Source organism: Talpa occidentalis, unplaced genomic scaffold, assembly GCF_014898055.3.
Source record: "Talpa occidentalis isolate TD23 unplaced genomic scaffold, MPIMG_talOcc4v2.1 talOcc4.11, whole genome shotgun sequence".
Classification (NCBI taxonomy): domain Eukaryota; kingdom Metazoa; phylum Chordata; class Mammalia; order Eulipotyphla; family Talpidae; genus Talpa; species Talpa occidentalis.
Window position 1 is genome coordinate 64,633,097 of NW_023601104.1, and position 26,290 is coordinate 64,659,386.

The following is a 26,290-nucleotide window of genomic DNA, read 5'->3' on the forward strand; positions in this document are numbered from 1 at the left end:
TTTCCACATACCTCCATTTGTCCTTTTTCTGTTACAGCCTGACAGTAAGGAAGCTTAAATGATAATATAGCTACAGCAGGGCGCGGAAGGGTGGGAGGAAACCGAGAACCTTTACATGGAATGCACCTGTCAACAAAGAAAAATCTCTCCATCAAAACTTCCCAAATGACATAAAAAGTGCTAAAATATAAAATTTCCAAAATTGGAATAACACTATTCCAATACTTGGCTCAATAAAACACAACAAATTTGTCTTTAAAAAAAAAACCTACTGTACGGCCTCCCCGGTGGCGCAGCGGTTGAGCTCTGGGTTGCGAAGCTGCCCGCGGCCTCGGTGGCGCCGGTTCAATCCCCGGCTGCTCCCCGGCCCCGGAGGAGGGTCCCACATGGCGCGCAGACCTCTCCTGCCGCCCGCTGCTCCCCTCAGCAGTGTACTTCAGTCCTTCTGCCTGCTCTGCCCCCCGCTCTGGCTCTGGTGAGTTCTCTCACCCTCCCACGCTTCTGACTGTACCTAGTGCATGTATAAATAAATAAAAATAAATCTAATAAATAAATAAATCTTTAAAAAAAAAACAAACAAAAAAAAACAAAAAAACCTACTGTAAGCCTGATTAAATATTAAAAACTATCCCTCCAAGCATTTCAAGAATTTCAAACATCTCTCATCAGCTTTGTTACACAGCAATCACCAAATGTCAAGTCAGCTCTCTTTAGATTTTCTTTAACAAACTGCTGACTTTTAAAATTTACCAATTGTGCCATAAACACCTGTCATGGTTATCTATATTATAAATCAGAACACCCTAAGGTAAAATGTTGATGAAGCATATTCACTTTCCTTCATCAGTTTGGGAATATCTGGTATTGTTGGTAAAAAGTCTAAAATAAGAGAAAAAAGATGATGAACTGTCCAATAAGGGAACTATCTTCTTAGATATTGTGAAAGCAGAGCAGAAAATCCATTAATGATATAAAGACTACTTTTATATCATTAAAAGATTATAATGTATACCTAATCTCTACATCAAAGATTGCTTCACATGATAATATTATAGTTCAGTGGACAAGGACTGTCTAAACCTTTTCTAATAAGTTATGTAAGGCATTCAACGATGCCTAATGGGAGGACTACTGAAGCAATTTTATTTATTTATTTATTTATTTTTTTAAAGATTGATTGATTGATTGATTGATTTATACAAGCACTGCATACAGTCAGAAGCACGGGAGGGTGAGAGAATTCACCAGAGCCAGAGCAGGGAGCAGAGCAGGCAGAAGGAGAGGTCTGTGCACCATGTGGGACCCTCCTCCGGTGGCCAGGGAGCAGCCGGGGATCGAACTGGCGCTGCAGAGGCTGCGGACAGCTTCGCAACCCAGCACTCAACCGCTGCACCACGGGGGAGGCCCCTGAAGCAATTTATTAATTAAAAAGCATTCATTATTCAAAAGGTAATTTATATACATGGAATATTCTTTTAACTTATATACTCTAAATTATCTGTAAGAGGGCCTCCCCGGTGGCGCAGCGGTTGAGCGCTGGGTTGCGAAGCTGCCCGCGGCCTCTGCGGCGCCGGTTCGATCCCCGGCTGCTCCCCGGCCACCAGAGGAGGGTCCCACATGGCGCGCAGACCTCTCCTGCCGCCCGCTGCTCCCCTCAGCAGTGTACTTCGGTCCTTCTGCCTGCTCTGCTCCCCGCTCTGGCTCTGGTGAATTCTCTCACCCTCCCGCGCTTCTGACTGTACCCAGTGCATGTATAAACAAACAAACAAACAAATAAATAAATAAAACATGCCTCTATTAAAAAAAAAATAAATAAATAAAATAAATAAATAAATAAATTATCTGTAAGAAAAAACACTGAAAAACCATGATTGCATACTGTTCAGTAGCCATGGGCAAATTTTCATAGTCATTTTAAAAACACAGTATCCTGTTCAGTGCTTACTAATAGTTATCCATTTAATTTATAATACAATATTTCAGTTAGGGCTAAACATTCTTAAAGGGAATAGTAGAAATTGAGTCATTAAGGTTTGAATTTTTTCATAAATATCTTCTATTATTATTAAATGCCTGCTAGAGTAACTAAAAAAAAAAAAAAAAAAAAAAGTGGCACTACCCAGGAGTCCTTCTCAAACTATAAACTATATAGGCTCTCCTCCCGTAGAGGCTCCCTGCCACCTTTTGTCATCCGATAAAAATACAAATATGCTTTTAGAATTTCAATCATTTTGAACATACAATCTCATTCTCTTTCTTCCTCCTCCCCTTTTATGATTTCATATAAATCAGTGATTTTACCACACACTATGAGGTAGCAGTGCAAATATATCTATTGAAGTGACATGTCATGCACCTAGTCACAAAAGGTACCGGTTTACTAGTCATGCAAGATGAAATAGAGCATGTGCATTCACAAAAGCCAAGTCCAATTATATACATATAAATGTACAGTAACAGAATTAGGAGGAACATGAAGAATAACTTTAATTGCCTTGACACTTTTTTCTGTAACATGATTTATACCTCTTGTTTAAAAACATTTTACAGCAATGGGGCCTCCCTGATGGCACAGGGGTTAAGTCTCAGCGCTATCAAGCTATCACCAACCACTGCGGCATAAGTTTGGTGTAAGTTCGATCCCTGGCCAGGGAGCTGACTCACATGGTGCACCAGACCTCACCTATCTCACCTGCTGCTCCCCTCAGCAGTATATTTCAGTAGATCTGCCTGTTCTGCTTCCTACTCTGTTTCTGGTGAATCCTCACTGCCCTTCCCCAAACCTCTGGCCTACACCCCAGTTCTTGTAGGTATAAATAGACAAAAAATCTTTTAAAAAAAATTTTATGGCGCAAATACTTTATTGATTTAGTCATAGAAAATAATTATCATAAGAACAAGGAAATATGGATTGGGATTTTATTAATAGTTATTTTTCAGTCACATATCAAGACAAAAGACCAACTCACATTCTTTTCTTAACTTTAAAGACTTGAAGTACGGGGCCTCCCTGGTGGCGTAGATGCAGCATTGTGAAGCTACCTGAAGCCACCATAACATGAGGTTGATCCCTGGCCAGGGAGGTGACCCACATGGCTCAGCAGATCTCTCCTGACTCGCCTGCTGCTCTCCTCAGCAGTGTATTTCTGTCAATCTACCTGTTCTGTCCCCCACTCTGTCTCTGGTGAATCCTCTCATCCCAACACCTCTGGCCTGTGCCCCAGTTCTTGTACGCATAAAATAAACAAATCTTTTTAAAAATAAATAAATAAATAAATAAAGACTAAAGTAGAAAAGACATTTTCTCTGTTAGAGATCCCTTTCATGGAAGAAGAAAAAATAAACTCATCTGACTGCTAATTTGCCTATGAGTGAGTTTCTTGGAAACTATGGCTTAACGTTTTGGAGAAGAAAATGTGAAAAAATAAACTGGTTTACTAAGGAGACAAAATTACTTCCTTTTCAAATGAATCACAAAATTTGTTCTCTTATTATACTAAAGGAAAAGTTGGAAAATGTCAAACTGCAGAAAACGAGGGCCAATATCTAGCTGACTAAGCTTCCCAGTCAGCGAGTTCTGCTTGGTCTTCTGTGTTGGACTGGATGCTCTTCTGTGTTCAGGGGACTTTGTTCATGACTCTAAAAAGAGTACTGACTCAAGAGTTGATAATGATTTTAGAAACCAACTCTTCTAGGCTGCTGGTCTAATTTATTTTTTTATAGTACAGCTCATTTAGTCAGTACTACAGCAAAAAGCTTGTTAAATTAATACAGCTTGGAAAAAGAATGTTTTCAAACATGTTAAATAATTCTTAAGAAAGGACATTTTAAATCAACAGAGAAAAGGAAGGGAGGCTGATGTTTGGAGAGAGCAAATTAGACTGTAGCACACAAAATTAGTAAACTCTCAGTTATGTATTAACCAGTAATGACCAAGAAAAAAATCTCTAATGGAAACAATAAAGACAGTTCTTGCTAAACTGAAGTTCATTTCAAAAGGAGGTAGGAGTGATACTTCTATATTCAATAATTTTTCATATTCATAATTAAATGCAGGTGTTCTGTAATGACTCGCAAATGAATTATTTTATTTTTTCAAATGAATTTTTTAAAAATTATTTTTCATAAAATATATTTCCTAATCAAAAAGAAAGCATAAATACTGCTGAATCTGAATTAGAAAATGCATTTAAAATGAAAAGATTAAATAAACAGGTATCATTAGCCATAAAAACCAAGATTTTTACTGTTGTTATTTTACTGTTGTTATTATTAATAGTTGACATTCAAGGAACACTAACTAAAGGCCTGACAGTGTTCTCAGTATATTCTATATAAAAATCTACTTGACCTTCTCAGCAATTCTGCATGATGGATAATAGTTTCACATTCCCAAACATTCCCAGGAGTGAGGAGAAGTTCCCTGGTTGAAAACTGGTCACCCTACTTCTAGTTTTACCCCTGACAATCCAGTTGCCACACATATTTTTCTTTTTATAGCATAAATGAGGTTACACCAATCCTGGGTGAAACATTTAAATTACTTCCTGACATACTTCAAATAAAGTACAAAGTTCTCTATCCTGGCTTATTAAGCAGCCTGTGTCTTAATTTTCTGACATCACCTTGGATTTATACCCCCACTAACACTTGCTGTTTGTACTCTAGCCATGTTTACACCCTTTTAGTTCCTCAAACTCACTAAGTTTTTTCTGACCCCAGGGACTTTGTACCTGCTATTTACTCTGCACAGATTATTTTCATTCTCCCTCCAACTCTTATTTTAAATACTATCTCTATTAAGAGTCTTTTATGATCACTCTACCTACCATATTTTCTGTTATTCTCCATCAATGGATCTGCTCAATTAATTAGTGGCATTTATCCCAAGTACTAATTAATATTTACTTGTCTTTCTGTTATTTGTCTTTCTAATCAGACTACAAGCTACATGAAAGCAAAGACATCTCTGTTCACCAAGTATCTACACAATGTCACTGACAATCATTTAGACCAAGAAAATGTTTGGTGTCAAAGGGGAAAACTTTCAACACGATATTGTACAGATACTATAAACACTGAGAATTCTATACTTGTGGTCAGCTACTAAATTTCTACTAGCCCTCTACCCTATTGTAATAATTAAGAGGGTCTCCCTGGTGGCGCAAGTGGTTGAACACAGAACTGTGAAGCTGTCTGCAGCCGCCACAGCACGGGTTCGATCCCAGGACGGGAGCTACCCACATGGCGCAGCAGACCTCTCCTGACTGGCCCGCTGCTCCCCTCAGCAGTGTACTTTGTTCTATCTGCCTGTTCTGTTCCCCCTTTGTCTCTGGTGAATCCTCTCACCGCCCCCCCACCTCTGGCCTGTACCCTAGTTCTTATAATCATAAATAAATCTTTAAAAATAATAATAATTAAGCTAAGAATCTCAGAAACAGCTAAACCATATACATTCCACTCTAAATGGTTGTTTAAAATAAAAAAACTGTAACAAAAGATGAAATGCCATGTTTAACCAGAACTCCCCTTCCAATGTGGCTGAAATGATGCTACAGTCACGCGAATAAACTTAATTTCTATTTTCTTCATTAAGTTCCAAATCAGGGAATTGGTTGAAAACTTTAGTGAATATGAAAATTAAATGACCTAAAGTGACAAAAAAAATCATAAAGAGCATAATAAAAAGTATTCCAAAGTACTTTTAAAGTGTAAATGTTAAGCATTTTCTAGTAGCTCACCTCAGTTGCTGGGGATCTTCATGAATACCAACCACCCAGTAGTGATCAGATTTTCCTTTGCAGTGTTCTCTTGTGTTACATACAGGAGTCCATGTATTTCCAAGTCCTCTGTTAAGCATTCGAACAATGCCTTCTGAGTCTACATAGCAGGGGGTGCCTACATGCCAACAGAAAAACAAACCACTTAGAGACATAGCTAAGGCACACACTAAATAAATCTTATTTCAAAAACACATTCCAACAATTCAACTTTGAATTCAAAAGCCAAAAAAAGGGCAAATAATTCAAGATTATTTCCCATAGATTTTCATAAACCATACAGACCAAATTGAAAGTGGGAAAAATTGCATATTAATATGACTGAAATTTACCAAATGAAAACAGTAATATTTTCAGTGAAAACTATGCCACCTGCTGGAATGTAGCAATATTTTTAAAAGCCAATTTTAGTAAAGAAAATTAAACTTGAGGGCCTCCCTGGTGGCGCAGCGGTTGAGCGCTGGGTTGCGAAGCTGCCCGTGGCCTCCGCGGCGCAGGTTCCATCCCCGGCAGCTCCCCAGCCACCAGAGGAGGGTCCCACATGGCGCGCAGACCTCTCCTGCCGCCCGCTGCTCCCCTCAGCAGTGTACTTCGGTCCTTCTGCCTGCTCTGCTCCCCGCTCTGGCTCTGGTGAATTCTCTCACCCTCCTGCGCTTCTGACTATACCCAGTGCATGTATAAACAAACAAACAAACAAACAAACAAACAATTAAATAAATAAAACATGCCTCTATAAAAAAAAAAAGAAAATTAAACTTGAATCTGATGCCTTCCCAGTTGAGACTTTGGGAAAATGACAAGAACCTGGTGATGATATAAAGAAATCTGTCTTCTGTGCTCTTCTTTCCCACTCTTCTTTCTGTTCCCCAACTCCTAGGAAAGTAACTCTTACCTAGGAAACAAGTTAAGTATGCCCATTTCACACCTCTTGTCTTCTGTCTCAGGAAGTGCATGGCAAATTCCCTAATTATCCCCTTATTTATTTTTATTTTATATAAGCACTGGGTACAGTCAAAGACAAGGGAGGGTGAGAGAATTCACTAGAGCCAGAGCGGAGAGCAGAGCAGGCAGACTGATGAAGTACACTGCTGAGGGGAGCAGTGGGTGGCAGGAGAGGTCTGTGTGCCATGTAGGACCCTCGCCCGGTGGCCAGGGAACGAACAGGCGCTGCAGAGGCTGTGGGCAGCTTTGCAAGCCAGCGCTCAACCGCTGCGCCACCAGGGAGGCCCAAATGGTTGATTTTTTAAAGGCAAACTGGAGTTTTCAATAATTTTGAAGGGCACAAAGTTCCAATACTAGAAATCATTAGAGGGAGGTTTAACAAGTACCTTAAAATAAGGTATGCCTCAGTGTCCCCCAAATCCCTACCACAATCCACTATTCAATAAGCTTACATTACCACTGTCCAAAAGAAAAACCAAGTAAGATGTAAAAGTAGTGTGTAATTCCACATGAGAAAGAGGGGAAAAAAGTTAATTTTAATAATATATTTACTAAATTGAATATATCCAAAATATTATTATCTTAACATGCAATCAATGTAAAAGAATTGAGATTTGTATACTTTTTTTCATATAAAGTTTTAAAAGCTCAGAGTATTTTGTAATTATAGCATATCTCATTCAGATTAGTCACATTTCAAGTCTGCAATAGCAACACATAGTCAGTGGTTACTGCAGCAGATAACGCAGCAATACAAAATTCCTCAGTTTTGTGTAGAATATGCTTGAAAAGTCACAACTGTACCAATGATTTATTTGTATTTCCTCCTTACTGTCTAATAAATTTTTGGAAAAACATATATCCCCCTTTCTAACTTTTCTAAGAAATCTCATGAAGAAAAACAATGGCTACCTTGCCTAACAAGCCCATTTTCCAGTTCTGCGAACATATTAGAATAAGGAAATTTAAACCTATTCTTTAAAAAAATATACAAATTTTCTTTTAAAAATTAGGAATAAAATAATGAAACAATTTTCTTCTTGAAATATGTCCTGAATATAAATAAATGAATTTATCTTGCCTTCAGCTGAAAATCCAACCCATACAAGGTAGGATTTCCTTGAAAGAGGAAGAGGATCACCATGCAAAATTTGTTTTTTCTTTTTCCCCAGCTCTAGTAGTTGAACTCCAAGGCACTGCTCTCCATCAAACCCCGTTCCTAGTAAGAAAATATAAATATGTATCATGTATCAAAGGCTATTTTGTAACAACAGTCTAAATTATTTTCTGTGCACTGAATTGATTCTGCGATAAATTATTACATTAATTAGCACTACTTTTTCTGGATAACTCACCTAAGGTATTACTCAAGTATTGGAAGCAGAATACTATGTTACATGACTTACTTATTATATAAAGCAGTTATAAGTAGTAATCCATTTACTCAAGAATTTTTTTTAAAGGATTTATTCATGCATACAAGAACTGGGGTGTAGGCCAGAGGTGCGGAGGGTGAGAGGATTCACCAGAGACAGAGTGGGGAGCAGAACAGGCAGATCTACTGAAATACACTGCTGAGGGGAGCAGTGGGTGAAACAGAATAGGTCTGCTGCTCCTGTGGGTCAGTTTCCTGGTCTGGGATTGAACTCATGCGGCAATGCCTGGTGATAGATTGATAGCACTGACACTTTAACCCCTGCATCACCATGGAGGGCCTTCTCAAGAAATATTGATAGTGCCAGACACTAGGGCTATATTGGTAAAGACAAGATCACTCTTCTCGTGAAATTCATATTCAGGTAAAAGAACACTAATAAAAAACAAAAGAACAAAAATGCTGTTATCAAAGAGTTAAAATAATGTGATATATTATTTTAATGCACCAGACTGAGCTGACTGAGCTGTTACCTCCAGTTGGATAGTCAGAGGTGGCTCTTTGAGGAAGTAGAATTTAAGCTGAGATATGAATTGCAAGTTGGAGCCAGCCACATGAATATTAGGAGGAGTAACACTATAGTATGTAGAAAGAGGGAACAGTAAATGGAAAGTTACTAAGATGGGAACATACCCGGTAAGTTTGAAGAATAGAGACCAGAATATATTAGGAGAGAAAAAAGAAGAAAGAGATGAGACTGATGAAGCAAGCAATGGTCAGACATGCAGGAGCATTCTAAAGCAGTGGAAGTCATCAGAGGAATTTAGCAGAAGAGGAACATGATCTGCTTCAGCTTTTAAGAATATCACCCAGGCTATATGGAGAATAGATTTTGAAAAGAATTGAGGATGAAGATTAGTTAGGCTATTACAACAGTCTAAGAGATGACATATGGAGGAGATGGAGACAGATTTGGAGTACGCTATTCTATTGAACTTACTGGTGGGATTGAAATGCAGAGGAAAGTGAAAGAAAGAGAAGAATCAAGGATAACTTACATTTTCGGCATAGCAGCTGGACTGACAATATGCCATTTACTGAGGGGGAAACTAAGAAGGAAGTTTGGTGGGGGGTGGTAGTAGAGAATCAAAGGTTTTATTGAGACCAAGTTAAGTTTGAAATGCATACTAAAAAGTCTACAAAAATTTCAAATGGACAACCAGATATACACATATGTAGACACAAGAAGACAGGGCTGATGACATTAATTTAGAAGTTACAGACATAGATGTATTTAAAACCACCAGCCTTGGTCCTCCCCTGGTGGCACAGTGGTTGAGCGCTGGGCTGCAAGGCTGCCCGCAGCCTCTGCAGCGCCAGTTTGTTCCCTGACCGCCAGCGAGGGTCCCAATAATTAATTAATTAATTAATTAAACCACCAGCCTTAATGAGATCCCCAGGGTAGTTCCTCAAACTGCTTTTTTGACCTATGAGCCATGAAATCAATTTAGATTTGCAAGCAGCATTTAAAGAAATATGAAATAATGGGCCTCCCTGGTGGCTCAGTGGTTGAGCGCTGGCTTGCGAAGCTGCCCGCAGCCTCTGCAGTGCTGGTTTGATCCCTGGCTGCTCCCCGGACCCCCGGAGGAGGGTCCCACATGGCGTGCAGACCTCTCCTGCCGCCCGCTGCTCCCCTCAGCAGTGTACTTCAGTCATTCTGCCTGCTCTGCTCCCTGCTCTGACTCTGGTGAATTCTCTCAATCTCCTGCGCTTCTGACTGTACCCAGTGCTTGTATAAATAAATAAAAATAAATCTTAAAAAAAAAAAAAAATCAAAGGGAGTTGAGCTACTGTCTCCCTTTAAAAAAAAAAAAAGAAATATGAAATAAAAAATAGCCATTACATTTTTTACTTGTCCATTAGATCTTCATTTCAGTTACATCTGCAGATATGTACAGAATGGCAGTGTAGAATGTATTTCTTAGTATAGCTGAGGGGTCAAAAAACTCCTAACCTAGAGAGAGTACTAGAGAAGGCGGCTATGACTAGCCCTTGAATATTCCAGGTGGGAAGTCAGCATAAGGACAAGAGCCAGCAAAGGAGCAAAGGATTTACCAGTGAGGAAAAACAGGGACAATAATGTCATAAACAGCAAAAGAAGAAAGCATTTCTAGTAGAATTAGAAAAAAATAAGCATAGAGAAAAGATAGGACTGACAATAAAAAAATAAGGTGAGGAAAAGGAGGCAGCTTTTTCAAAAGTCACATTCAATGCTTGTTTTGGGGGCTCCCTGGTGGCGCAAGGGATTGTCTCAGTACTATGAAGCTATCAGCAGCTACTGCAGCATCGAGTTTGATCCCTCATCAGCCAGGAAGCTAACCCACATGGTGCAGCAGACCTCTCCTGCCTCGGCTACTGCTCCCCTCAGCAGTGTATTTCAGTAGATCTGCTTGTTCTGCTCCCCACTCTCACTCTGTCTCTGGTGAATCCTCTCATTTCCCACCCCCCCCCACCTCTGACCTGTATCCTAGCTCTTCTATGCATAAATAAATCTTAAAAAAAAAAGCTTCTTTTGATCCTTCACACTAGGAGTTAGTTTCATTCTGAGGCATTTATTATATATTTTTTTTTACTTAGGCAAAACTAAAGTATTTTATTTAAGGATATTTAGGATTTTTCCTTATTTATTTATATTTTACATCATTTTTAATTTTTTTACATTTGCTTTCTTTTCTCAGGTATAGTCCTCAGAATTTCCACCACCAGTTCACCCTCACACCATCACCATAGTCCCTGTGCTCTTCCCTCCCTTGTTTTGATCCCTCTTCCTCCCCTTCCCCTGCAGAATGTCTCTGATTTATAGTTGTCTATTTATTTTTGTTTTGTTATTTTTTTTTAGCTGTTATTATTTTTTCCCTAATGCCTTATTTGGTTCCCCTATATTTCTCCTATAAGTTCATTCTGAGGCATTTAAACTCTGAAAATCTTTTAAGCTACAGATATGGAAGCAATTAACCAAACTTCACCTTGGAATTCTTTGTATAATACATCTTTTTTGAATAAAATATTTTCATTTTCACTGCTATTAATTAATACAACAAAATTCTGCACATTCAAAGGTTATACTGATTCAAATAAAAGTAAGTGCAAAAGGAGGTATATAATCCAAAACAGAGGGGGAGAAAGAAAGCTCAAATAATTTCCTTTTTCTTTAGGTCACAATAAAATTATAAAAGTCTGGAAAATATCTACCTCTATGATAAACAATGAAGAGCTGTTCTCCATGTCCTGCCATTGACACCACAGGGCCAGGAAGACTGAAGACCTCCTTTTGAACACCTCCAATAGTGAACAGTCGAAGGAGCAAGACACCAGTGGCAGCAGCAGCCCATCCCTGACCAAGGCATATGGCTTCAATCTCCTCATTCTGAGGCATGTCCACTATCCATTCTTTGCTTGAGTCCCAAGAACTGAAGTGTAGGCAGTGAAGCTTACTAAAAATCAAAACAGAAACAATCAAACATTTGTATTTGATATTATATATATTTAATTATGATATTCAATAACAAACCAAATAGTCTATTTTTCAATTATATACAAATTGTACCAGAAATAGCTTTAAGAAAGTAATTTTGGGCCTCCCCGGTGGCACAGAGGTTGAGCGCTGGGTTGCGAAGCTGCCCGCGGCCTCTGCGGCGCCGGTTCGATCCCCGGCTGCTCCCCGGCCACCGGAGGAGGGTCCCACATGGCGCGCAGACCTCTCCTGCCGCCCGCTGCTCCCCTCAGCAGTGTACTTCAGTCCTTCTGCCTGCTCTGCTCCCTGCTCTGGCTCTGGTGAATTCTCTCACCCTCCCGTGCTTCTGACTGTACCCAGTGCTTGTATAAATAAATAAATAAACAAACAAATAAATAAATAAATAAAACATGCCTCTAAAAAAAAAAAAAGTAATTTTGAACTACACTTAAAATGAATTATATTAATTAGACATTAACAGTTATGTTATTGAAGAGTATTTTAAAATACAGGAAAATCCTCACAACCTAATGTTAAATAAGAAAAGGCTAAAATCTGTAGAGTATGATCCTAAATTATAAATACACACAAAAACCACAACCAAATTTAAAAAAAAAGGAAGCATCAAATGTTAGGCAAGTTTGTTCACTCAAAAAAAAAATTAATATAGAACAGAAGAGAAAAAGGAAAAACTACACATTATCCCATCAGTAAAATTATCAACCACTGCTAATAGTTTGATGTTTCCATTCTTTTCTTTGCATACATATACATACACTTAAGTTATTAATAAATTTAAGCTTTGGAATCAGAAGCAATACTGACCTTCTGAATAGTTATTTCAAATTCAGTTTTAAAATGAAATGAACATTGTCAATGACTGTGAAAAACTACAGTAAAATGAAGGATATTGAAATAAAAATTGCATCTGGCAATAAATGTTCTAATTATGTAAGACATTCAGAATTAGAGCCAAGTCAACAGTGAAAGCTGATTTAATTCAATACTGATGTACTGACTTGATTTTGCCATGTGAAAATTAGGAAACCAATCAAAATATTAAAATAATATGTTTCTCAGAATTTAATCCATACTCAATCACCTGAGGATCTTGTTAACAAGCAAATTCTGATTCAGAAGATCTGGACGGGAATCTGAGCATTTGTACTATCAACAAGATCCCAGCCCTAGTTTATGGACCACGCTATGAGCAGCAATGAGGTAATGTATTTAATCAGAAGTATTTTAATTTCAAATCAATTGGGACTTAATAAAATCTATTATCAAGTGTACAGGCACAAAAATATGTTGAAGAAAAGAAATCAGGAGAAGGTAAGCTAGCTGGAATAACAAAAAGGTGAGTAAAACATTTTTCCTTCTTAAAAAAATATGGATTCTGGGCCTCCCCGGTGGTGCAGCGGTTGAGCGCTGGGTTGTGAAGCTGCCCGCGGCCTCTGTGGCGCCGGTTCGATCCCCGGCTGCTCCCCGGCCACCGGAGGAGGGTCCCGCATGGCGCGCAGACCTCTCCTGCTGCCCGCTGCTCCCCTCAGCAGTGTATTTCGGTCCTTCTGCCTGCTCTGCTCCCCGCTCTGGCTCTGGCTCATTCTCTCACCCTCCCGTGCTTCTGACTGTACCCAGGGATTGTATAAATAAATAAAAATAAATCTTTGAAAAAAAAAAAAATATGGATTCTGCATCCATTGCTTCTTCATGATAATTGTTTGCCTGTATACCCACCTACCTACTGTCAAAATATTTGGTTAGTTCAAAACATACTAAGTTAAAAAAAAAAAAAAAACCCAACCAATGAACACTGATAATATTTTCTGGTGTCTTTTTCCACTTTTTTTTTTATAGTTTCAAATATAATCCATAGCGAGAAAAAAAAAAAAAACACATCCCAGATCAGCAATTACTCAAAACTTGGATTGGATTTAACTGCAAAGGAAAATGAGGCAATGTTTTTGGGTGTGGATAAAAAATATCTGGGTATGATAGGGTTACCCAAGTTTATATAAATGTTATGTAAAAATATTATATAACATTTTTGTCAAATTCAAATTGTACACCGAGAATGGTTACATTGTATGTAAGTTATACCTCAATAAGTTCTTTAAAGGGGAGGTTCATATGAAATGTATCTATAAGGACACATATCAAATTGTTAATTACAGTCAGATCACAGAACTGAATTTTGGGAGGAACTTTCATTTTCTAAAATTTCTGTACTTAAATTTATGCAATTAACATATACTTGTCTGATAATACAAATAAAAATCAATAATGTTAAAAAGAGGTCCCATTTCTCTTCATTATCAGTCACATGTCATTTTGATATGTAGAGCATATAACCAGGAAATAGGGAAAAACAGATATAAGTACTTAGGTAGGGTGGGCTGATATAAAACTCTTTCTTTCTAAAATTCTATACAAAAGATATAATTTTATTTTATCACATTTTTGTATTGAGTTTCAACAACTGTATCTAACAGTGCAGCACTTTCTTGTAATCTTGAATTTACCTTGCTAGTTCATCAGTGCTTCCACATGCCAATAAAATAGCTTCATGGGAAAGATCTGCTACTGTATAATTCAAAGTGTTTGATAAGTGTGTTGCATGGTGTATAGAAGTATCATGGAACTCCACATCAATGGCATTGTCTTGCTCATCATTATAGCAGCGAATAATTCCAATTGAGTTCCATACCTACAAACAAGTAAGGTTAAATACAAGTCTGAGGACAATTTGAACTCCTAAAATCAGCACATCCTAATAGCACAAACTAACAAATACTGTAATTCATTCTGTATCACAGTTTAAAGTTATAGAAACTACTATCTATTCTACCTCTAAATTGTATCAGGTAACAGTAGTAACATCAGAGCTATAATTACTAATTATTCTTTTCTTCATGAGAAGGTACATATATACTTATCTGTTCAAAATGGGATATTCCATTTAATGTTTTTTAAAACTTACATTACTATCATTAAAAATGTATTTTATAATTGACCTTTAAACAACCAAACTATTAATTCCTCAAAAAAAAAACACTGCAAAAAATTATTTATAAATATGAATGTAAATGACAGGTTTTTCTGTCCCAACTAGCTGGCTTATATTCTAGGAATATATATACACATTTTAAGGCAACATAAGATGATAGCATTTTGGAAAACTTATCTTCCGCCGATGTACACTATAGGCTCCAACTAAGTGCTAATGTATCCTTTCGCTACCACAAATATAATTACAAACTAAATAGTTGACAATAATAAAATAATTAAGATACCTTTCTTGATGTTACTGCCAGCAAAATTCTATTAAAATAAAATATTACTTTAATAGTTTATATACAAATTTACACTAAGCCTATACCTTTCAAAAAAAAAAAAAACAGGCAAAATCCTCAGTAGAAAACCTCAAAAAACCAGCAAAAAGAAACAATTAACTCTTTTAGCTCTCAGACTTAAAGACATAAAGCTAATAAAGTCATTCAATCATGCAGGAAATATATATTTAATTTTTATTGTGTCATACCTCATTCTAAGTGGTATCAATAAACAAAACAGAAAGATCTCTATTCTTGTGGTGCTTATAATTCAGTGTGGTGAGATGGGGGAAGGGGAGAATTATTTTGTCATAATATTTATCATATTTTATATACTATACTAGGAGATGACTTCTAAAAATCATTTTCTAACTAGATTTTTGAAATCAGTATAATCTCTTATATGAGAACAAAATTGGGAAGTCTGGCCAAGGGGTATTACAAAATACATAGTCACAGTCCTTTTTGCTCATTATATGTCATTTTAAAAAGCAGAATTTTATTTAATGCAATTTTCAGTAAGAAGGTTGAAATAAGACTAAAATCAAGTTAGTAATAAAATAAACCACAAAATTAAAAACAAACAATGTGTTCTAGGTCAATTAATCAAGGTTTTAAAAAATATTCTTTCACCAAACAAAATTAAGTGTAATGACAGCTCAACAAGAACAAAACAAACAATACAGTCAAAAAATGAGCAGAAGGGCTAAAAAGACAATTCTCTAAAGAGGAAATGCAAATAGCCAACAGGTGTATGAAAAAATGTTCAACATCCTTTATAATCAGAGAAATGCAAATCAAAATCACAATGAGATACCACCTTACACCAGTGAAAATGGCACATATTAAAAAAATTAGTAACAACAAATGTTGGCAAGGATGTGGAGCAAAAGGAACTCTTCTACATGGCTGGTGGGAGTGCAAACTGATCCAACCACTATGGAAAGCTGTGTGGAGGTTCCTCAATTACTAAAAATGGAGCTACCACGTGACCCAGCAATTCCACCCATCCCAGCAATGGGTAGCAATTCCATTCTACCCAAAAGACACAAAAACATTAATTCGAAAGGAGACCTGCACCCCTACATTTATTGCAGCACTATTTATAATAGGTAAGATATGGAAACAACCCAAATGTCCCAAAATAGATGACCAGATCAAGAAGATGTGATATATATACACAATAGAATACTATTCAGCAATAAAAAAAAAAAATCTCTTGCCATTCACAGCAACATGGATAGAATTAGAAGGGATTATGCTCAGTGAAATAAGTCAGAAGGAAAAAGAAAAATATCAGATGGTTTCATTTATAGCAGGAATATAGGGGAACCAAACAAAGGATCAGGGGAAAATAATAATAATTAAAAAAAAAAATGGCAGGCAACTACAAATCAGAGACATTCTGCAGGAGAGTAAGAAAAGGGGGATTAGAACAGGGGAGGGAAGAGCACAAGGGTTTATGACTTTGGTGAAATGGTGGTGGGCCTTCTACGCGGACTACACCTGAGAAGAGAAAGCAAACATTGTACAAAAATGAACGATGTAAAATACATATATAAATATATTAAAAAATTAAGTGTAGTGAGATGAAATGCTTAAAAGTGAGATAAAACTGCTCAAAAGCTAAGTGTACATGCAAGGCTTACCATGAATCTGTGAGTGAGATGCAAGGGTGTAGAACCTGACTGGAAAGGCTTTTGCCGGGGAGTAGGCATAGGTCCTTCATAAAATGGCCTTTGGGAAGCTACAAGTGGTAAATTTTGAATTCTGCCTGTTTGATCATCTTCCTCCTCCTCTTTGAGAAGATATGAACTTGTTTTTAGCATTGTTACATCTAGAATACAAAGGGATATAATTAGGCCATTATAAGTACCAATGGCTTGGAAAAAGAAAAGCATTATAAACTCTAATAAACCTTTTCACTCATACTTAATGAAACTAAAATGCTGTTTGCCTCTTTCACTGTATTACACTTGCAGTGATGGTACAAAAGCAACAGACGGTAAAACTGCTGGCGCCTAAGCATCAATCCAGTCAGTGGTATCAACCTGTGCTAGTATTCAATGCATTTGCATCACTCAATTTCAGTGAAACTATTAATTTTACTAAACCTTGATCCTTGTACAATTTTTCAAAATTTTTTTTGTGCTGAAGTGGGAAGGCTGCAGAAAGAATTTTTATGGTTGTCTCAAAGGAAAAAATTATTTGTGCAAGTAAGTTGTAAACAAAACTAACTTTCATGGAACACTACTCTTACTTGACAGAATGCCAAATAAACTGGTTACCAAGTATTTGGCAAACTCTGTCTTGAAAATGAATGAAGTGAGGGGCCTCCCTGGTGGCACAAGGGGTTAAGCACAGTGCTATGAAGCTATCCACAGCCACTGCAGCATGAGTTTGATCCCTGGCTGGCCAGGGAGCTACCCACATGGCATAGCAGACCTCTCCTGGGGCTCATCCACTGCTCCCCTCAGCAGTGTACTTCAATCAATCTGCCTGTTCTGCTCCCCACTCTGTCTCTGGTGAATCCTCTCACCCCCCACACCTTTGGCCCACACCACAGTTTTTCTACGCATAAATAAATAATTAAAACAAAATGAATGAAGTGAGTCTGTCATTTAAGAAAAGTAACTGATTTAAAATTTGTTGTCAATGATAAAATTTGACTTTGAAGTGAAAATCTAAATACTGGAAAATATCTATCTGATACCATGAACTTGTCTACTTCCTAATATTAAAAAACTTCTAATGAGTTTGGCGATACTAAAAAAAATATGATTAATGTACCAATATTAGTAAGGTCTGCAAACCACAGTGAACCAGTATTTCCCAAACTGCCCAATGAAAATGTTACAAAAATCAAACATGGTAAAAGACTAACTCAAAGATTGTTAGAACAATGAACTATAACAGTTGAAAGGTTAACCGAAAAGTTTTCAGATTCCACATTACAAGTAATCTTCAAGAAGCTATCATTTGTTCACTTTTGTTGCAGTATCAAAGAATATCCAGGGCCTCCCCTGGTGGCCCAGGCAGTGCAGCGCAGTGCTGTGAAGCTGTCCACAGCCTCTGCAGCACCAGTTCGATCCCAGCCCGCCGGCAAGGGTCCCACATGGCATGGCAGACCTCTCCTGTCATGCCCGCTGCTCCCCTCAGCAATGTATTTCATCAGTCTGCTTGTTCAGTTCCACACTCTGTCTCTGGTGAATCCTCTCACCCTCCCACGCATCTGGCCTGTACCATGGTTCTTATATAAAATAAATAAATAAATCTTAAAAAAAAAAACAAAACAAAGAAGAATATCCACAATTATTTGAACAGGCTATTAAAGTACTTTCCTCTTTTCAAACTACTTATTTTTGTAAAGCTAAATTTTCTTCAAGTGCTTTCAGCAAAAACAATATATGGCAGTAGACTGAATTCTGAAATAAGTAAGAGAATCCAGCTATATTCTATGCCAGGCATTAAAAAGATTTTTTAAAAAGGTAAAATGTTACTTTTCTTATTAAACCTGTTTTTCATAAAAAAGTTATGTTTACATGTGGGTCTCCCTGATGGTCTATGGGTTAAGTCTCAGAGCTATGAATGCTAAAGCGTGAGCTTGATACCAGCCAGTGAGTTAACACACATGGCAAAGCAGACCTCTTCTGTCTCGCCCACTGCTCCCCACAGCAATTTGTTTCAGTAATATCTGCCTGTTCTGCTCCCCACTCTGTCTCTGGTGAGTCCTCCCACCCCCCACAACTCTGGCCTACACCCCATTTTTTCTATGCATAAATAAACAAATCTTTAAAAAGAAGCCTTTACTTAGTTTTAATTTCTAACATGGTAAATAATAATAAAAACAATTCCATAAATATTCTTTGGGGTCCTCAAAAATGCTTAAATATATTAAGCTCCGGAGTCACACCTAATGAAGGGTGAAGCTGAGCAGCCAAGACGCTGATGATAACTCGGAAAAGACTTGGAGGAGGCATGTGGAACAGACATGTAAAGTATTGCTTGCTTCTCAGCCCTCGACTTGCATCAGAAACCTGTGGGACAAGGAAGGAGCTACTTGGAAGAGACACAGATCTCTCCTCCAAGAGACCTGTGGGGAGGCTGACAACGGCAGTCCTTAGCTTGACTTATATTTTGATTTTGTTCTTTTTGGCCCAGACTTGCTTGCTGGCTCCATTTGCCCCTTTCCTATCATTCCCCAGCAGAAGGTACCTTACACTTGTAGTGAGTTCTTGGGCCTCAGTGGCCGCACTTTGGGCCAACCCTGTTTAGGTAGGCATTTACCTATGAGGAAATGGGTAACTTTGGGTGTTTTATTAGAAAACTATTATCCTCTATTCTCTATGTACACTTCCTTCTAATGCTCTTTCACACTAAAAAAAAGCAAAGAAAAGTTTCTCAAATCAAAACTGAGAAACTGTATAAATCCTAAATGATTTAAAAGCAACACAGTTTACAACCATATAATTGCATTTTATAAACACATTTGAAGATTTTTAATTACAATCTCAATTGCTTTAAATATTCATATACTTCTTGAGTTATCTTGGCAGTCTGTATCTTTAAAAGAATTTTACTATCTCTTCTATGTTGTTGCATTTATAGATAACAAAGTTATTCATAATATTCTATTTTCCTTTGCTATTAATAGCAATACCAGTGCTATCTTCCAGAAATATGTGAACATATGCAATTTAGAATTTTTGAAAAGCTGTATTTTAAAAGAAATAGAAACAGTTAATTTTGACATTATTGTGCATTTAATATACTGTTAATATTTCAACAAATGCTTAATTTAAAAATTTGCTAAGATACATTCTTTTTTCGGTGCTATTTTAAAAATCTGGTAGCATTTACACTTATATCACATGTTATTGACACATTCCAAGTGTTCAATAGCCACAGGGGGCTCGTGGCTACTATACTGGATAGCATCAGAGTCAATAGGATTTATGGTGATAACCACTCATTCATTAGTTATATTAGTCATCTAAGTCTTTTCTTTCTTTCTTTCTTTTTTTTTTAAAGATTAATTTATTCATTTATACAAGCACTGGGTACAGTCAGAGGCACGGGAGGGTGAGAGAATTCACCAGAGCCAGAGCGGGGAGCAGAGCAGGCAGAAGGACCGAAATACACTGCTGAGGGGAGCAGCGGGCGGCAGGAGAGGTCTGCACGCCATGTGGGACCCTCGCCCGGCGGCCGGGGATCTAACTGGTGCTGCAGAGGCTGCGGGCAGCTTCGCAACCGAGCGCTAAAGGCTGTACCACGGGGGAGGCCCAGTCTTTTCTTTCTTTCTTGATCAGGTAACATACAGATCTGTTGATTCTACTGATCTTTTCAAAGAACTAACTTTTGGTTTACTTTTTTAATAATTCTTTTGTTGTTGTTAGTTTCATTTAATTCTGTTCTTATTTCCTTCAACCTGCTGCTTGAGATTTAATAATTTCCTCTTCTTTTTTTAGTTAATGAATGCACAAGTTTAGATCATCAGTTTGGAAGCTTGTTGAGCATAAGTACTTAGTGCTATAAATTTCCCTCTACACACTGCTTTAGCTACATTCTACTAATTCAACAATGACTTTAAATAGTAGTTTTAATAAATAATTTAAAATATTAATCAAGTAGATGAGTCATTTTATCCACAAAATCAATTCATACCAACTGAATTTTCATCATCTTCTAGGATGTGGTTTCGCTGTCTAGGACGACCTGAAGCCAGTGTGAGGTCATCATCATCCTCATCATCATTTATAATCCCTTTTGCAAAGGAAGACGTCTCAACTGCATTGTCATTCAGAAAATCACCATCATTACTCATATCATCTCCATCAAAAAGATTATTGTAATCCTTTTCCACTTTGCTAGATACCTAAACAAATTAATACAAATTACAAAGTATTAGTGAACGATTGAATAATCTCAATTACTCAAAAGGCAATCTTTTAATAAGTACCCATTACTTATTACTATCAAGTAAGCAAATGCCCTAATAAGAATAATTTGTAAACATATTTATGGGGATTGTATTAGTTTTTATATATGACTTGGTCATTACTTTAAATACCACCTAATGTAAGGATGGGGCAGATGTACAGAACATGTTAAAAAAACACTGTATATACCAATATAAGGCAAAATTTTATTCCTCAAAACTTATTGCCCAGAAATAGTCACCTACAAGTCCCTATAAGTTTCTACAAAGATTCTCACTATAAGACAATCTTTCTCTTACTTTAATTTTGAACAAGATACTACTTAGATAAAATATATTTGGTTTAAATGATCTCAGTTAAAACAAGGCTTTTTCTGATGCTTCTGAAAGTAAAAGGTTAGAACCAACTGAAATACAAAAGAGGCAAAGAAATTTTAACAGTTAAACATTGATTCCTAGGAATATGAACATATCATTGCAAGCATTGGATGTCGTTATAAACAGATTTTGAGATCAGTTTAAAAAGTGAAGTAGTATGCAAATACATTGCAGAGATCACAAGCTATTTCTAGTGAAAAGAACAAAAACTATACAAAAGTTAAACCAATGGAAATTTATAGTTTGGTATAAAATTCTAATGAGAATACCGTTAGTGAAGTCAAAAAGGACTATTATCAAAAATCTTTTAGATGATAGTACGTGATTATGTTTTGGAAAAATTAGTGACTAATAACATGAGAGATCTGGAAAAATACTTTAAATTCATATATTTAAACATGATTTGAATAATTAAATAACTAAATGCAAATTAAGAAGATTTTAACTATTTTATCTAGTCTGAAAGTTTACATATTCAAGGTGATCACAAAAGTTTTTTTAGGGCATCCCTGGTGGAGCAAGGGGTTAAGACACAACCTATGAGGCTAACCGCAGAGTCTACAGCACGAGTTCGATCCCCAGCCAGGGAGCAACCCACATGGCGCAGCAGACCTCTCCTATCTCACTCGCTGCTCCCCTCAGCAGTGTATTTCAGTCAGTCTGCCTGTTCTGTTCCCTGCTCTGTCTCTGTGGAATTCTCTCACCCCCCCCAAATCTGGCCCGTACCCCCATTCTTGTATGCATAAATAAATAAATCTTTTTTTTTAAAAAAAGATTTATTTATTTATACAAGAACCGGGGTACAGGCCAGATGTGCAGGAGGGTGAGAGGATTCACCAGAGACAGAGCGGGGAACAGAACAGGCAGATTGACGAAGCACACTGCTGAGGGGAGCAATGGGCGTGACAGAAGAGGTCTGCCTCGCCATGTGGGACCCTCGCCGGCTGGCCAGGATCAAACCAGCGCTGCAGAGGCTGCGGACAGCTTCACAGTGCTGCGCTCAACCGCCTGCACCACCAGGCCCTAAATAAATCTTTAAAAAAAAAAAAAAAGAAAAAAAGTTTTTTTAGACGTTCTTACTGAAAAATGAAAGGTCTGCCTTATATTTATGGTGCAGGTCATAAAGTACGAGCGGTATTGTTACAGAAATATGTACTTTGAGGAGTAAAAACAAAAAGGAACGAGTGGTCATTCTGTATAGCAGGATTAAACATTTTAGAAGAGGTAGTCTTTGAACTAAAAGTTGTTTCTAAATTTATTTTTTGTTCCTATCAGTGTTACACATGAAAATAAAGTAGTCAGACAGTGTGACAAGTTTTATTTTAAAAATGACAACAGTGCTCTGCACAGCCTCTGGTCTTTCAGTTGTTTCCTTTGACACCTCCCTCCATAATTGTAAATAATATTCTAGTTTTTATAATATAATAATATTATAATAATATTCTAATTTTTCAATTTTAACCATTGTCTATTTAACAGATACCATGAACTTCCCTTTATTAGGAAATATGTGAATTTCATCTCCACCAAATTGCATGCACACTAATCTTCTTCCCCAATTCTCCCGAAATAGACCTATTCTCATCTTGGTTGGATCAATATACAACATTTAGATTATTACATGTAAATGCTATTCATGACTGAGTAAAAACACTAATAGCAACATTAATAAAGTGCAGTGCTAGAGACTGTTCTACCTATACATCATCCACTCAGTGCTCACAAAAACCTTAGCTGTTGGCATTATTTCAATGTTCATTTTAAAATCTCCAAAAAGCTAGATACTAAAATGGTATATCACAAAGTTACCTTTGGACTGCCAGGAGGAAAAAAGTGCATGTGGGACACTTTAAAGAAGTTTAAACAGTTTTCTTCACTATAGTTCACTACTCAGCATCTCAGAGAGTAATATTAATTGTGATTTTCCAAGAAAGTAATATATATCACGATGTTTTCTAACCCATATGACCACAGAAAGACTTTGAAGAAACTGTTTCGTCATATAATTTATTACCTTACTGCTTGATGTCTTTCCACTGGAGTCACAAACATTCTCTAAGAGCCCTAGATTTCCTTCTGCATCAGTATAAGCGATTCGACCACAAGTAGGATGCCATGCCAGGCCACAAATTGCATAACCTTTCTCATGTTTCACCCTAAAAATTAAAAAGTGAGTTCTTAAAACATCAAGGAAAATATAAACTACACATTTTTAAGGTAACTATTAGTTAGAATAGGTTAAATGAACTTTGACAAACTAATTGCTATGTTTGCATTTTGACAAATAATTGCAAATTTGAAATATTTCAAAATAAAACAAAAATCTAACAGAACAAGCAAAAAAGGACAAAAGATATACTGAACCATACCTTTCCAAGCAATCTTTGGTTTCCACATTCCAAACTATAATTAAACCATTAATACTACCTGCAGCTAAATATTGCCCACAAGGAGACCAAGTTACTACATTCAGGGTCTATAAAAGAAAACAATAAGTAACAATTTTGTACAATTTGAAATTAAAGTTCTTTTACTAGCAAATTCAAGTTTTTATAACTCTATTCTATATTCAAAATGACAAAACAAAGTTTTCTTATTTTTTAAGTTTATTTTTCAATAATATTCAACTATCACTAATAGCAATTATTTACAAGAAATTATACAGTTACAATTTTATTTTTTTTTTAAGTTTTTTTTTTTTTAAAGATTTATTTTATTCATACAAGAACCAGGGTACAGGCCAGATGCGCAGGAGGGTGAGCGGATTCACCAGAGACAGAGCAGGGAACAGAACAGGCAGACTGATGAAATACACTGCTGAGGGGAGCAGCGGGTGAGACCGGAGAAGTCTGCTAGCCATGTGCATTGCTCCGAGGCTGGCGGGGATCGAACCAGCACTGCAGAGACTGCCGACAGCTTCACAGCGCTGCGCTCAACCCGCTGCGCTACCAGGGAAGCCCCAGTCACAATTTTAAAAACAAAATTTAAAAAATGTTATTATCCTAGAAACAGACTACACAAGGTAATCCCTTAGCAGTCACCACCAAGATGAAGGGAGATAGTAAGTGAAGTGAATCTTTGTAAGGCATTAGATCTACTGAAACTGTGTCCTTAGGTGCAAAATGGATGTTTATAAGGGACACAGAGAGAGAGGGAAGACAGAGAGAAAATGAATTACATAATATAGATTAACAACCTTTCTTTTTTTAAGATTTCAGAGTTGATGTCACAAGTTTCAATGAAACTCACTTAATAAAAGCTAAATGCTGATAATGTGAGAATAACATGTTCTAATACTGGACAAGGGCTAAATTTGTGTGTAAGTTTTTTATAAATAAATTATTTTCTTAAATTTCACAAAGGAGAAAGGTCAGACAAGATATAGCAAATACCTATTTACTGTTCTATTATTGGCTAAATGAAGAAAGCAGCCCGGGGTTCTTCATTTCCAATAACATTTAACCACAAATGTATTTAGGCAAAGTGTCCATCAAATACTACCTTTAAACCACTGAAGTGTCATAAAAGCTTACCTGAGAGATGAAATTATCAGAAAGATCAAATTGATTACTCCAACTTTCTCTTCTGTATAACTTAACAGATTTTTCCACAGGAACTGCCAGGAACTATTAAGAAAGATAAATGATTTTTTTTGAAAGTTTACATTTAAATTTGAGAGAAACAAATTAGAAAATTTATCCAAGTAAATTTATAAAACATACAAATGCAGCAACTAGTATTTTAGTTACTATTTAGTTAGCACTTATTATTACTAGTATTTTTAATAAGGATTTAAGCACTTTGAATTTACAAATTCATCTTGTTTATTTTTTATTCTGTCAAGTTTATAAATCTTTTTCTCTGAAAATTTTCACATATAAAGTTAGAAGAATAATATTGCAAATACCTATCAATACACAGAGCTTCACCATGTGATAGGAAGCTTCCACGATGACAGTCAATGATTCTCACCTCCTGTTATTTATGCCCTTATATTCATGCCCACATATACAAGATTTTTCTGTTTAATACCTATTCATGAGTCAGTAGCAAACTTTTATTCCCACTACAAATTTTACTGACCTGACTTGTTTACATAACTATTTAATTTGGGGAGTACACTTTTCTTTTTTATAAACACTTATTTTAATTTATTTATGCATACAAGAACTAGGGTATAAGCCAGTGGTGTGGGAAATGAGAGGATTTACCAGAGACAGAGTGGGGAGCAGGGGGTGAGACAGAAGTCTATTGCGCCATGTGGGTTAGCTCCTTGGCTAGGGATTGAACTCATGCCACAGTAGCTGGCGATAGCTTGATAGCACTGAGACTTTAACCTCTGTGCCACCAGGGAGGCCCCCTCAATATGGACTTTAGAATCAACTCTGTCTGGTCCTCCAAATATCTTACTGATACTTCACATCTGAAAGCTGTCAAAACTATGTTAATACAGGGAAGAACTGGCATCTTTATTTACATGAAATATAATGTAAATGCAATATAAATGAGATACATTTTTCTATTTAACAAGTCTTCTTTTACTTACAGTGGTAGGATATTAAAGTTCTCTTTAAACAAATCTTTTACATTTCTTGTTAAGTTTATCCCTAGCTTTTTTACCTTTGATTTCACAATAAGTACATTATTTTCTCCCATATTTTTGAAATGGCTCTTGTTTGTACACAGCGTTATTGTTTCATATATTAATTGTGCTTCCAGCTATCTTATTGAATTTTCTTATTAATAATATGTCCACCCCTACCCAGTTGATTTTCTCGGGATTTCCTTATATACAAGCATTTCATTTACAAATAGTGAACATTTGCCTTCCTTTCAAGCCTCTCATATCTTTCTGTCATGTAACTATTAGCTAATGCATCCAAAATATTACATACCAGTGGTAAGAGTGGACATAAAAATATTGTTTTCAAATTTCAAATATTGCTGTTTATTAAGCATGAGTGTGAAGAATATAAAATTAATTCATTCATGAAAAATATACTTTCAAGAAGAATCTTTAATAAATTAAAA

At 36.6% G+C, this 26,290-nt stretch overlaps 1 protein-coding gene across 1 annotated transcript in view; it reads right to left on the minus strand.

Moving 5' to 3' along the window:
• Positions 1-26,290, minus strand: part of WDHD1 (WD repeat and HMG-box DNA binding protein 1) — a 55,589-nt gene that overhangs the window by 15,987 nt on the left and 13,312 nt on the right. The window contains exons 8-17 of the mRNA XM_037503381.2: positions 24,793-24,885; positions 23,629-23,735; positions 23,274-23,415; positions 20,608-20,818; positions 16,593-16,780; positions 14,134-14,318; positions 11,350-11,591; positions 7,804-7,941; positions 5,742-5,898; positions 12-126 (exon numbers count right to left, since the gene is read on the minus strand). Of these exons, the coding sequence (XP_037359278.1) occupies positions 12-126; positions 5,742-5,898; positions 7,804-7,941; positions 11,350-11,591; positions 14,134-14,318; positions 16,593-16,780; positions 20,608-20,818; positions 23,274-23,415; positions 23,629-23,735; positions 24,793-24,885 (1,578 nt within the window). The remainder of the gene's footprint in view (positions 1-11; positions 127-5,741; positions 5,899-7,803; positions 7,942-11,349; positions 11,592-14,133; positions 14,319-16,592; positions 16,781-20,607; positions 20,819-23,273; positions 23,416-23,628; positions 23,736-24,792; positions 24,886-26,290) is intronic.